Consider the following 12193-nt stretch of genomic DNA (forward strand, 5'->3'; position numbering starts at 1 on the left):
CTTGCACAAGGACATTTTCATGGTTTAAGCCAGGAACAAACCTTCCACTTATCACTATCGCCACTATCATCCTGCAATCGCCATCTAAAGAATTCATCTTTGTAAAAGGTAGATTAGTAAAAATAAAGTAAATTAGCTTGTATCAAATGCTAATACACAATCAATACTGTAATGCCCTAGTTACACTTGGAGTCTACTTTATAATTTTGACCTCAATACGGTATAATTAGGTCAATTATTGTTCAATACATGACAGATGAAACAATCATTTTTGGGGCTCAATATTTATTGTGGTACTTTTTCCCTGCACTAGTGGGAAAATCTTAGTTATTTTTTGTACTATGAGGAGATTTGAGATGTAGAGTTTTAAATTATGAACTTTTATGACTCTTTATTGATACAAACTAACTACTTAAGTGTTGCATTATGTTATTTATTTATTGCAGTTCATGTTTTTTTTTATCAACATTGTACATTTAGAATACATTTTATGAATAATTTTGCTTTATAGTTTGGCTTCAATATTATCGTTTATCATCTACATTTACTTCGGGAATATATTGCACTTCAAAATGTCTTCATCATGACAGCTCTAGGTACAATGAAATCAGATTACCACCAGGCTTGTAGATTTTGACCTATGCGCGGAGAAGACGACATGGTGTGGGACTGAAGAGAGAAAGGAAGACGCTCTTTGTCTGTGGGAAAGTGGTAATTATAAGATCTGGTGGATAAGTACTAATTATCCAGTCACTGAGAGCTACAGGGGGGTTTGGGGGCAGCAGAACTCTGTCAGATGTCCTCTAAAATGACTTGTGTTTTGCTTGTGATCGGACGCTGAGGAAAAGAAATCACTTTATGTAGGTGAGAGATATAAAAAGAAGCAGATTGGCAGTTTTATTAAGGCCTTGTCATTATGGAGCTTACTTAGGGTAAACACTTCTATGGGATACTGCTAACACATGACATATTTAGATTTACCTTTTATTATTTTAAAAATGCTATACTGGCCAAAAACAGCATATTAAAACGTTTAATTAGTTTCAGTTTCATTTTTGACATTCCCCATTCAGAGTGCTATCACTACACAACCAGTGCGCATTCGCTAATGAAACTACTGCACATTGCATCAGGTTTGTGAAGTTGTAGTGTATTGTTTTGTATCCCACTTTTGTATGTTTATGGAAAATTGCTGAACAGTAAACCGGGTAACATGGGCTTGTGAGCTGACAGAATTGTACTGCTAACCATAAGGAGGGCTTGAATCGCCAGAGAGATCCCTAGATTACTCATATATGCATGGATGATACATAAAATCACTTTGGGCATATTTTTAATGAACAATATTATGACATTATATTTATGGACAGAATTTCTAGGCGCAGCCAGGGGCCAGAGGGGGCCTGGTTTGGGAACCACAGGATTTCATCTCTGCTGTTTGCGGATGATGTTGTCCTGATGGCTTCTTCGAGCCAGGACCTGCAGCACTGGGGCGGTTTGCAGCCGAGTGTGAAGCGGCTGGGATGAGAATCAGCTCCTCCAAATCCGAGGCCATGGTTCTCGACCGGAAAAAGGTGGTTTGCCCTCTCCGGGTGGGTGGTGAGTCTCTGCCCCAAGTGGAGGAGTTCAAGTATCTCGGGGTCTTGTTCACGAGTGAGGGAAGGATGGAGCGGGAGATTGACAGGCGGATCGGTGCAGCGTCTGCAGTGATGCGGTCGCTGTATCGGTCCGTTGTGGTAAAGAAGGAGCTGAGCCGGAAGGCGAAGCTCTCGATTTACCGGTCAATCTACGTTCCTACCCTCACCTATGGTCATGAGCTCTGGGTAATGACCGAAAGGACAAGATCGCAGATACAAGCGGCTGAAATGGGCTTCCTCCGCAGAGTGGCCGGGCGCACCCTTAGGGATAGGGTGAGGAGCTCGGTCACACGGGAGGAGCTCGGAGTAGAGCCGCTGCTCCTACACGTTGAGAGGAACCAGTTGAGGTGGCTCGGGCATCTGCTCAGGATGCCTCCTGGATGCCTCCCTAGGGAGGTGTTCTGGGCATGTCCCACCGGGAGGAGGCCCCGGGGAAGACCCAGGACACGCTGGAGGGACTATGTCTCTCGGCTGGCCTGGGAACGCCTTGGGGTCCCACCGGAGGAGCTGGAGGACGTGTCCGGGGTGAGGGAAGTCTGGGAGTCCCTGCTTAGACTGCTGCCCCCGCGACCCGGCCCCGGATAAGCGGAAGAAAATGGATGGATGGATGGATGGAATATTATGACATTATAACATAGTAGAAAGTACATTCCAACATAAATTTCTATAGAACTTTAGAAGATAATTTAAGGTTGACTCCTTTCAAATTGACTACTATTTATAGAAAGTGCCAACTTTGCTAAAACTCCGGCACTGCAGGAGATTTTAGCATTTTGGGAGAGGATTTAACTTCTTTAGTGCAAGAAGGTGCCTTTCTGCAACAATCCATCCTGTCAGGCTCCTATTCATCTTGAATCCTCTGGTGGATCGGACCAACTACAGAGAAGCATTATGACTTGGGGCGGTCTGTTTAGGTTTGAAAGCACCAAAACAAAACCAATAATTTTTTTAGCATTTTGAGGGGAAAAAAATGCAGAATGAAATAAATGTGGCAAATATGTCTTTCTTAAGAGTGCATTCACACTCTCACTACATCAAACTAAACTAGCTCTGGACTAGACCAAGACTAAACCAGGACTAGAACAGGACCAAAAAAAATGTTTATATAAAGACTCAAATTGGGACCAAACTAGGACCAAAGACAAATGTGAACGTACCTTTATAACCAGTCACACTTCACCCAGTCAGGTTTAAGTATTCATCTGAACGTTCCACCCATCCCAGTTTGATAATATAAATCAGATAATATTAATCAAATGCTTGGACTTTAATTAAAAGTCAATAACTTGCCTTGAGAAATATATCCATCATAAGCTTGTTTTAATCAACAATATGCTAGATCTTTTGTGCTGGGGCAAATTTAAGTTACCAAATTTAGATATTTTAAATACCTTTGATTAACAATATAATGGTCATGGTTAACTACAACTCGCACATATTATTTGTAGCAGAGTAACAGACGATGAGAACTGGCAGTTTCTTTTTCCTGCTCTTCCTTCTGGCAAACCTAACAAATGTGAAACGTGTGAGATAGTTGTAAGATTTTGCTCCTGGTCTGTGGGAATGCTGTTGCCAGTAAGAGGCTGTGTATCTCTGTGCCAGTGGAGTGCGGGGGAGGGAGGGGGAGGGAGGGGGAGGGAGGGGGGGAGGGGCATACTCACGCTTGCATGGTGGTAGTGGCAGTCTGGAAACTGAACATGTTCTCTTTGGGAAACCAGCTATTGGGACCATCCTCTGAAAAGACGATAATTAACAGTGGTCAGTCAGGGAAAGATTACAACAGAGACAAATTAAACAAGGGTTTTTTTTTTTTGTTTTTTTTTTTTTTTAGAAGACTTAATAATGTGTTTAAATGAAGATAATGAGATGTTTTCTTTATCTCCGCCGTTCTTTTTATTTAATTAAAGAGATTACATTTGACTTTTTCTAACCTCTGCATTCCGGTAAAAATCAAAAACATTTCACCAAGACAAGTGAGGCCCTGCTCCAGGCCATATAAGAGTCAGTTGTTTTTTTCTAGTCTACTTTCTGGCTAAAATGTTATATACTGTGTGACTAGCTAGAAAATATAATTTCTCTAATTCCTTTAAGCATGTACAGCCAGTATGATTTATAGCACATAGGCAAAACATAAAGGCCAATTTAGGCTTTCAAATTTGGTGAACTACATCTCCTTACCCCTATCTTCTGACAATGCTCTGTCTTCACTGTACATTCTCTCCAGCTTCTTGCGCGGCTTCCCTCCGTCCCGCGGCGGGATGTCCAGATCCAGGGACCTCTGGCTCTGACACGGTGCTCGGATACAGGCCACGCAGTCAGGGGTGTACTCCTCTCTCGAGTTCCCCCTGCGGAGCCCCCAGTCCCGGATGTTACTAGCGCTGCCCGAACTCTTCAGAGGCTGGGAGGAAGAGGGGCCGCTGCCGCCACTTTGATGCTGGTTACCGTGGTGATGGTTGCTCCGGTGATGACTGCTCCTGTGATGGGTGCTGGTGCTGCGGGAAGGCTGGCTGGTGCAGGACGGGTTTGGGGCGGCAGGAGCCTGGGACTGGGGAAAGCATAAATGTTCTGTTTGTGAATTATCTAAAGGCTGTACCTGACTTTTACCGTCTAAAAAACGTGAAAACTTGAATGAATTTATTTAGCAGTGGTTCAAAGTGGACAATAAAAGGCTTTATAATTAGATACAAACAGCACACAGAGATTTTGACCTCATGAGCTGCTTATACTCCTTATAGTGAAAGAAAAATTGAATTCTGTCAACTGGACAAAAAGTTTTTGAGTTCAGTTTTGGTCAGATTACTGGTGGACACTGCCTTATATCTGTTTGAAGGGGGGAGCTAACTACACTGAAACTAACACACCTATTATTGTTTACAGTTTCTGTTTGTAGGCAACGTCTAATGAGCTATCTTAAGTGTGTCATATTTTGCATAATCACTTAGGCACCTAATGGGTGCTCTCCATGGATCTATTAAAATAACTGGACAGGGTATTGTTAGCTTAGCGCTGTCTCGAGTTGAATTAGTGGCCTCATTGATACTACAATGAAAAAATCCCTCCTGCCAGAAAGGATTTTTCTCATAGAAGGCAATATAATCACAAACTGCTCATGTTCGGCTGATAGGGACGAACAGGGCACCTACATCTTTCACAAAGGTCGATTTTGTGGTGATTTTGACCTATTTTAAGAACATAGATTTTTTCTCAGCTCAATATTTGTCTGATTGGTTCCAGCAGTCACGTGGTACAACATGAACACGCATGTGGGCGATGCTAACGTGCCCAACCGTCATGAATGAATAATTTGTAATTGGCCCTCGCCACTCACAAAGTGATGGCGAGGGGCATTGTTCTTGCTGGGTTTCTTTTTATTATTATTTTTCCGCCAAAACAATCACAGTTTTCACCCCTTGAACGTAAACGAAAAGTCCCACATATAGGTATAGGATCGACCGGCTCGGCGGAAAATTTCATAAAATGTGCATCGCAACTATGTCCGAAGCACACCGGCTCAACAGCGCCACCTAGAAATTTTGAGATTTTCAATTTAATAGGAAGGCCCAACTCAGATTTTGACAAAATTCGCACCAGTGACAGAGCTCATTGTAAGAAGCCAAAAACATACCTATAGCGCTGCCCTATGACGGACAGGAAGTCCGCCATATTGGATCAAATATTCGCCACTTCATACGCAGCGTGTTTTCAAAACGCTTCTAGTCCCAGGTTTTTGGTCCAAATGAGCTCAGGTTTCACATGCCACATCCAGACACATGGGTTTTCATAAAACTTCCACGTTTTCTCCGAATTCCACACGGTTCGCCCGTACGCCGCTGCCGAAAAACGCCACCTTCGTTTCCTGTTTTTTCGATGTCCTCTCACGACCACAGGCATTACCCTACAGAGCTCACATTCACATCACATATGCGAGATTGGGGCATGAATGGAATGCAATATTAATTTTAATCAAAATGAACACTATAGCGCCCCCTACCATAGGGGTGAAATGCCAACGTTATCGGATTCGAAAAGACGAAATTCGGGGAATAAATTGGGGGCATGATGTGAACCAAAAAATAATATTACGGGCATAGGTCATTTTTCACACTCAGCTCATCTGCGGATGGTCCTTGGGCAGGACCGGATGTACCTAGCCGCTAAAGGCTAAACTTGCAACATGCACCATCAAGCACGGCCCATTGGCTTCAATGGCCATGTTTAGACCCCGGGGCTGGGTGCTCTCACACCTATTAGCATACTAGCCAGTATGCCAATAGGTGTGAGAGAAATCTGACCAGAACTGAAGAAGTGGCTTGGATGAGCATAAAATATCTTCACTCAAAAAAAAAAAAAAAAAAAATTTCTTTTACCAAGGATCATACCTGGATGACTGTACTGAAATGAAAAAAGCTTTAAAAAAAAACATTTTAAAGCTTGATAACTCAAGCTCATTGTATTCTGCGTGCTTTTTAGCTACAACTGATTGCATGGCCAAAACATGAATTTGGAGTAAAATTACATATAGTTCAGAAAACATCATAAGTGGAAAATAAAATACTTATTAGATACTAATACTAATTAGATGCAGAAAGCTCACAGTGGACTTATTTTGACCCCAGGAGCCTACTATATATATATATATATATATATATATATATATATATATATATATATATATATATATATATATATATATATATATATATATATATATATATATATATATATATATATATATATATATATATATATATATATATATATATATATATATATATATATATATACACACATATACTGGGGAAAGATAAATTTTGCTCAAATACATGAGAAAAATCAGATACAGGACCTTTAATTCATGATTAATTAAAACAGAATCCAAATTGCAATATGAATGGACTCAAATTGGTGGCAAATTGTAGAGGCTGCTATAATTCACGCACTCTCATTTTTTTCTCCTCAGAACACAATATATGGGATATTGTGATCCAAGTGCTCTGATTATGTTGAACATTTACAGTGTAGCTAAGACCTAGTAAAATGTGAAATTATTATTTTTTCTTTCTTTTCATATGAGGAGATGACTTGAGTGTTTATGGCCTTTTTGTTTAACTAACTAATATGGCAAATATAAAAACCATAGGCCATATAAAATACAATGCCTCTAGACTTTCTTCCAAATCATTCACCAAACCATAATTAATGAATTGATTCAGTTTGATCGAGTCCCATAGCCTTCTGTGTAGCTCACTTTTTAATTACGATCAATTACATGGCCAACGTATGACTTTAAAGTAATCAGAAATGTGGACTCTACTATGCGTCCACTCCTCTTCATCATCTTTGTTCTTCACTTTGGTCATAAATTCCGTAAATTTCAAATCATTATTGAAATGACACTACTTTGACATTCTGATATGACTATGTAAAATTCCTACCTGGGCCGAAGACTGTTCCCTTGACGTCTTCAGCACCTCCAGCTCCAGGCTCTCCTCACTGTCTCGTATTCCCAGAGTCATGCTGCCTTCTCGGGTGATGGTGTACACTCGAGATGGCTTCTCTCTGGAGGTAGGCGCTACTGTCTGATCCTCTGATGAAATGCTGTGCTCGGTGGAGAGTCGGCGTTTGGAGGGTCCCACAGGTGCCTGGTTCTGTAGGGTGCTGATTTGGGTGCTCCGCTGGGACTGGGTATTGTGGTTAGGTTTGGGTAGACAGTGGCTCCGAGGAGGCAGATTGTTGTTATGCAAGTGGCTGATAACTGGAGACTCGCAATCCGGGACGGCAAAGGTGTCAGACAGGAGGTGATCTGCATAAACAGAGCAAAGCAAATTAATACGATGAAAAATTATGTAGGCCAATGACTATGTTTATGTTTTACAATATCTACATCAGTCAGAATATTAATCTACATTTGAGCAACGTAAACAACTTTAAACTGAGGTAGTAGGTCTGGATTTTTGACTATTTCTGGCTGAAAAAAATATGTTTTATCTAAATTATTTGTTCACAGAGAAAGATTTTTGGAGATATTTTGTTGAGATTTTAAAATAGTGAAAGAAGTAAGTGAGTATTATTAGTGTTATTAGTGTTATTAGTCTTCACAAGGGCATCAGTAGTATTCATGAACATCAGTTTTTTTCAGCACATGCACAGCTTTGGAATAGCTTTTCTAAAACAAGGACAGCAGGATTTGAAGTCAAAATGGGGCAGTTATGTGCTGTCTGCATCTAGCTTTTTTTTTTGTCCGTGATCCAAGAAGAAATGCTGGTGCGCTTTCTAGTTGTTAGTATTAACGTGAGGGCAAAACTCTGCTCTAAAAACTCTCAAAATTGTGAAAACGGATTATAAATTAATTGTGGTGAATAATTAGGGAGCTAGGAATGCATTAGGAAATTGAGGAGGAACTTTGCAAACCTCTTCAAATGGTTTAGTTCTGTTTTTCAAGTTTTTAAAGACAGTGAAAATCAGAAACAGTGCCATTAAAATCAGGAAACATAAAACATACTAAGCTAGGAAGAGTTGGACTTGCTTTAGCACATTTAGCACTAGTAGTTTACATGCTAGCAGAGTTGTAGTGACAGAGGAAAAGATAGAAAGTTTAGGAGCGAGGGATGAGAGAGCTGATGAAAACAAATGAGCTGGGACAGAAACGGAGCTGCAGAGTGGAGCTGAGGGTAAAAATGATAGCGGATGGTATTCATTCTGACCTGAGATTAGGTTTCTAGTTCTGAGTTGGCCCCAAGCAACAACTAAATTATTTGGAATTTTGCTGGAAATACAGCCTAGTGTCCAATTGTAAAGCGGTAAAATCAAGATTTAAATGAGCTCTTTGCTTTACTAACTACTCTGATATTGTCAAAAGGTAGGACTGAGCAATATGGCAAAAAATGTATAGTATATTTTGCATAGTGAGAAAATAACATAATAATTAAATGTATGAACATGTATACTGTAAGCAATGACAATATTAATGGCCTATATTAATTTAAGTGAAGAGGTTGTGACTGTCATTCTGTGCAAACATAACACACCCAAACACACACAGTTAAAACAGGTGTCTTGCCCAAAGACACAATGTTGTGTCCTTGAATGAAATAAGAGTGTGATTTTAACCCCTAACCCCCAAAGTAAAGTAAAGTTTCTTACGTGCTCCGTTGTGGTTCTCAGGGCCGGTGGTGGACAGGTACTCGCTGAAGGCTCTGGCTGCTCTGTGGAGACAAAACACAAAACAAAAAGTTGAAGTCAAACAAGTGGATCTACGGAACGGTTCTCTGGCATTTCTTTTCTTTCTATTAGATTTTTTTTAAATATTACACTATACATAAGAAGAAGCAGATTGGTAAAACATTTGTCACGGACTTATTAGACTGGTGCATTACATAACTTGGTGGAAGGTCACTGTACCTTTAATATAATTATCTTATTGTTTTGCCAATAAGGTTCCACAGTTTAGCTGTCTTCCTGTTACACTACACTAAGACCATTTTAAGTTTTGACTTGTTTTTTAAGTAACAAACAGTTAGGTTTGGTAGTTTTTTGTACTGAATGTCTGTATTGTATTACATAAGCACAGTATGAAGGGGCTAATCACACAAATATGATTTTGTGTCTGAAAGCCTGGGGACTGAAGAAAAGTTATGGATGTGCGGAAAAATCTAAGCTCAAGATGCAGAATTGATTTTAAAATAAATTCAATGATCTCCAAAACACATTTCAGGGACTCTTTGGGGCTTTTTGAGCAAGGAGAAAAATTTTCAGTCTCGTAACTCATCATTTAATACACACCTGGCACTATATAAAGAATAATATCAGTCATTGTTTAGTCTTGATTTAGATCCAGATGTGGGTAGAGTTGCCAAAAAAATTACTCAAGTATAATGTTACTTCAACATATTATTAATCAACTAGAAGTGTAAAGTAGCAGTACAAGAAATTACTCAAGAAAGAGTCATTTGAAGGACAAAACATTTCCAAAAATGAGAAAACTAAATCATATCTGACGGAGCAAAATGTACAAATCATTTCATAAGTTTTTTTCACTTGTAGACAAAAGTGAAGAAGTGCAACCAAAACTCAAGTAAGTAACAGTACTATTATTTCAATAAAAATATTACCATTCAAATCGCAATTTTGATTTGATTGCGATTAATCTGCAATTAATCCTACTATAGCTACAGTTAAACCAGAAGTTTACAGATTACAGTTTGCAAATGCACACGGCGACAAAGACCTTAATTTTTGGAAACAGGTCCTGTGGTCTGATCAAACAAAAATTTAACTGTTTGGCCATAATGAGCATCGCTACATTTGGAGGAAAAAGGGAGAAGCTTGCAAGCCTGAGAACACCACCCCAACTGTGAAATACAGGAGTGGCAGCATCATGTTGTGGGGTTGTTTTGTTGCGTGAGGAGTTGGTGCAGTTCACAAAATAGATGGCATCATGAAGATGGGGGGGTGATGTGGTGTTAAGATGGGGTTCTGGTGATGATGTGGGCTGCGGAGTTTTGGAGAAGCTGCAGTTTCTGGAGGGATTTGTTGGGGAGGCCATAGAGGAGGGAGTTACAGTAGTCAATCCGGGAGGTGACAAGACTGTGAACAAGTATGGCAGAGGTGTGAGGAGTGAGAGAGGGACGGAGGCGAGAGATATTGCGGAGGTGAAAGTTGTCTTCACCTCAAAGTCTTGTCAGGAGGAATGGGCCAAAACTCCTGTAAACTATTGTGAGAAGCTTGAGGAAGGATATCTAAAATATTTGACCAAAGTCATACAGTTTAATGGGAATGGCACCAAATACTAATGTAATATATGTAAACGTCTGACTTTGAAGACAGTTGACCTAATTGACTTAAGACACATACGCTTTTTTCTCACCGTTTAACATGAAATCAGACTAAATTTGTCCTGTTTTTTTATATAGTGTATGTACCGGTTTCAACTGTATGTACATGTGTGTTTAGAATGGCAACAATAATATCATAGTACATTATTGTGTACTAATCCTGTGGTTATTTGCTGTTGGAAATCTAGTTTTATAGTCAGCCTGAGTTAACCTGCTGACACTCCTACGCACTCATATATATTCTATAGAAAGAACAAGGGACACTATAGATGAGGCACGCACGTTCTTTTTCTACCTCTCCTTCTCCTCTTCCTCTCTTTTCCATTTTTTTTTTCTTTTCTAGCTCCTTCTCTTCTCTCCTGTCTATTTTTCTCTCCTTGTTTCTATCATTTTCTTTTTTTCTCTACCTTTAACCTTTTCTCCCTCCCCTCTCTCTTCCTGTCTGTCTCCATCCATGTCTTTCTTTTCTCTTTCTCCCCCTTTTTTGCCTCTCTTCCCTCTTCTCTTTCTTTCTCTTCTCCATTTTCTCTCCCATTTTCTTTCCCCCCCTTCCCTTCTATTTATTCTGATGTCTCCCTTACCTCTCTCTTCCCACCCTCACTAGTTTCTCTCTCCCCCTTTCACCCCTCTTTTGCCTTTTTCTGTTCTCTTCTCCCTCTCCTCCTCTCTTTTATCCTCTTATCATCTCTTCTTCTGTCCCCCTTTCTCTTTCCCCTTCTCCTTAATTAAGTTCTCTCTCTTTCGCTCTCTCTTTACGTTCTCTCCCTCTCCTTATCCCTCCCCCACCTCCTTTTTCTCGCTCCCCCTCTCTCACCCCCTCTATTTCACCGTCTCTCTTCCTTTTCCCTTTTCCCTTTTCTCCTCCTCTCTCTCTTTCACTTCCTCAAGGGGACTGCGGAGAAATGTAATTGCTCTGTTCTTGCTTTAGCCTACATCTGCCTCCTTTCCTCCTCCTCCTCTGCTCCCTCTCTCCTCTCTCTCTCTCTCCTCCTCTCATCTCGTATACGCCATAACACTCAGAGTAATTAAATATGAGTCGGCACGTGCAGCTCGCCCCGTGAACCCAAACCATCAACCCTCCCCCCACCCACTATAGCCTCTATACGTGAGCGGGTGAACGAGAGAGGCGGAGAGGGAGGAAGAGAGGAAGAGAGGAGGAAAACATCTCACTCTACTTGATCTGCACAGAGAGGGGGAGATGAGATTAGATATAGGACAATGTAGCTGCGATATAAGGCAGGGTAATAATAACTGCTGGTGCTGAGACAGTCGAGTGATCTGGAGGAGATGGAAGACACAAAACAAAATACAATGCCAAATACGTATAATATTCCATTTGGTAATTTGGTAACTAATGGATCTAATACGACTACTACTTTTTTGACACAACCTGCCTCAAGTTGTAAAAACGTGGCTTGTACAAGTGGTATAAATTTCTGTTTATATTAAGTTTTGCTTTTTTCAACAAGTTTCATGCAGCTCCGGCTTGAACCAACCATAGACTGTACAGTATATATATAAATGGACAAAGCTAACCTGCTAGCCGACGCGTTAAAAATAGGAAGAGAGCATGGGTGCACTTCCGGCTCCATTGACTCTCCAATTCACTTTACACTGGAAAACTGCTGCCCCTCTCTCCATAACTGCTTCTGTCAGACATGTTCACATTGGCCCATTATACATGATTCTGGTATTTTGCGGGCGAGAATTTGCGTTACCTTC

The 12193-nt window shown here is 40.4% G+C and overlaps 1 protein-coding gene across 1 annotated transcript in view; it reads right to left on the reverse strand.

Annotated features, from left to right (window-relative positions):
* Positions 1-12193, reverse strand: part of nsmfb (NMDA receptor synaptonuclear signaling and neuronal migration factor b) — a 66579-nt gene that overhangs the window by 43589 nt on the left and 10797 nt on the right. The window contains exons 2-5 of the mRNA XM_055224171.1: positions 8781-8842; positions 7073-7440; positions 3816-4182; positions 3299-3371 (exon numbers count right to left, since the gene is read on the reverse strand). Coding sequence (XP_055080146.1) covers positions 3299-3371; positions 3816-4182; positions 7073-7440; positions 8781-8842 — 870 coding nt within the window. The remainder of the gene's footprint in view (positions 1-3298; positions 3372-3815; positions 4183-7072; positions 7441-8780; positions 8843-12193) is intronic.

The sequence above is a fragment of the Periophthalmus magnuspinnatus genome, chromosome 9, assembly GCF_009829125.3.
Source record: "Periophthalmus magnuspinnatus isolate fPerMag1 chromosome 9, fPerMag1.2.pri, whole genome shotgun sequence".
Classification (NCBI taxonomy): domain Eukaryota; kingdom Metazoa; phylum Chordata; class Actinopteri; order Gobiiformes; family Gobiidae; genus Periophthalmus; species Periophthalmus magnuspinnatus.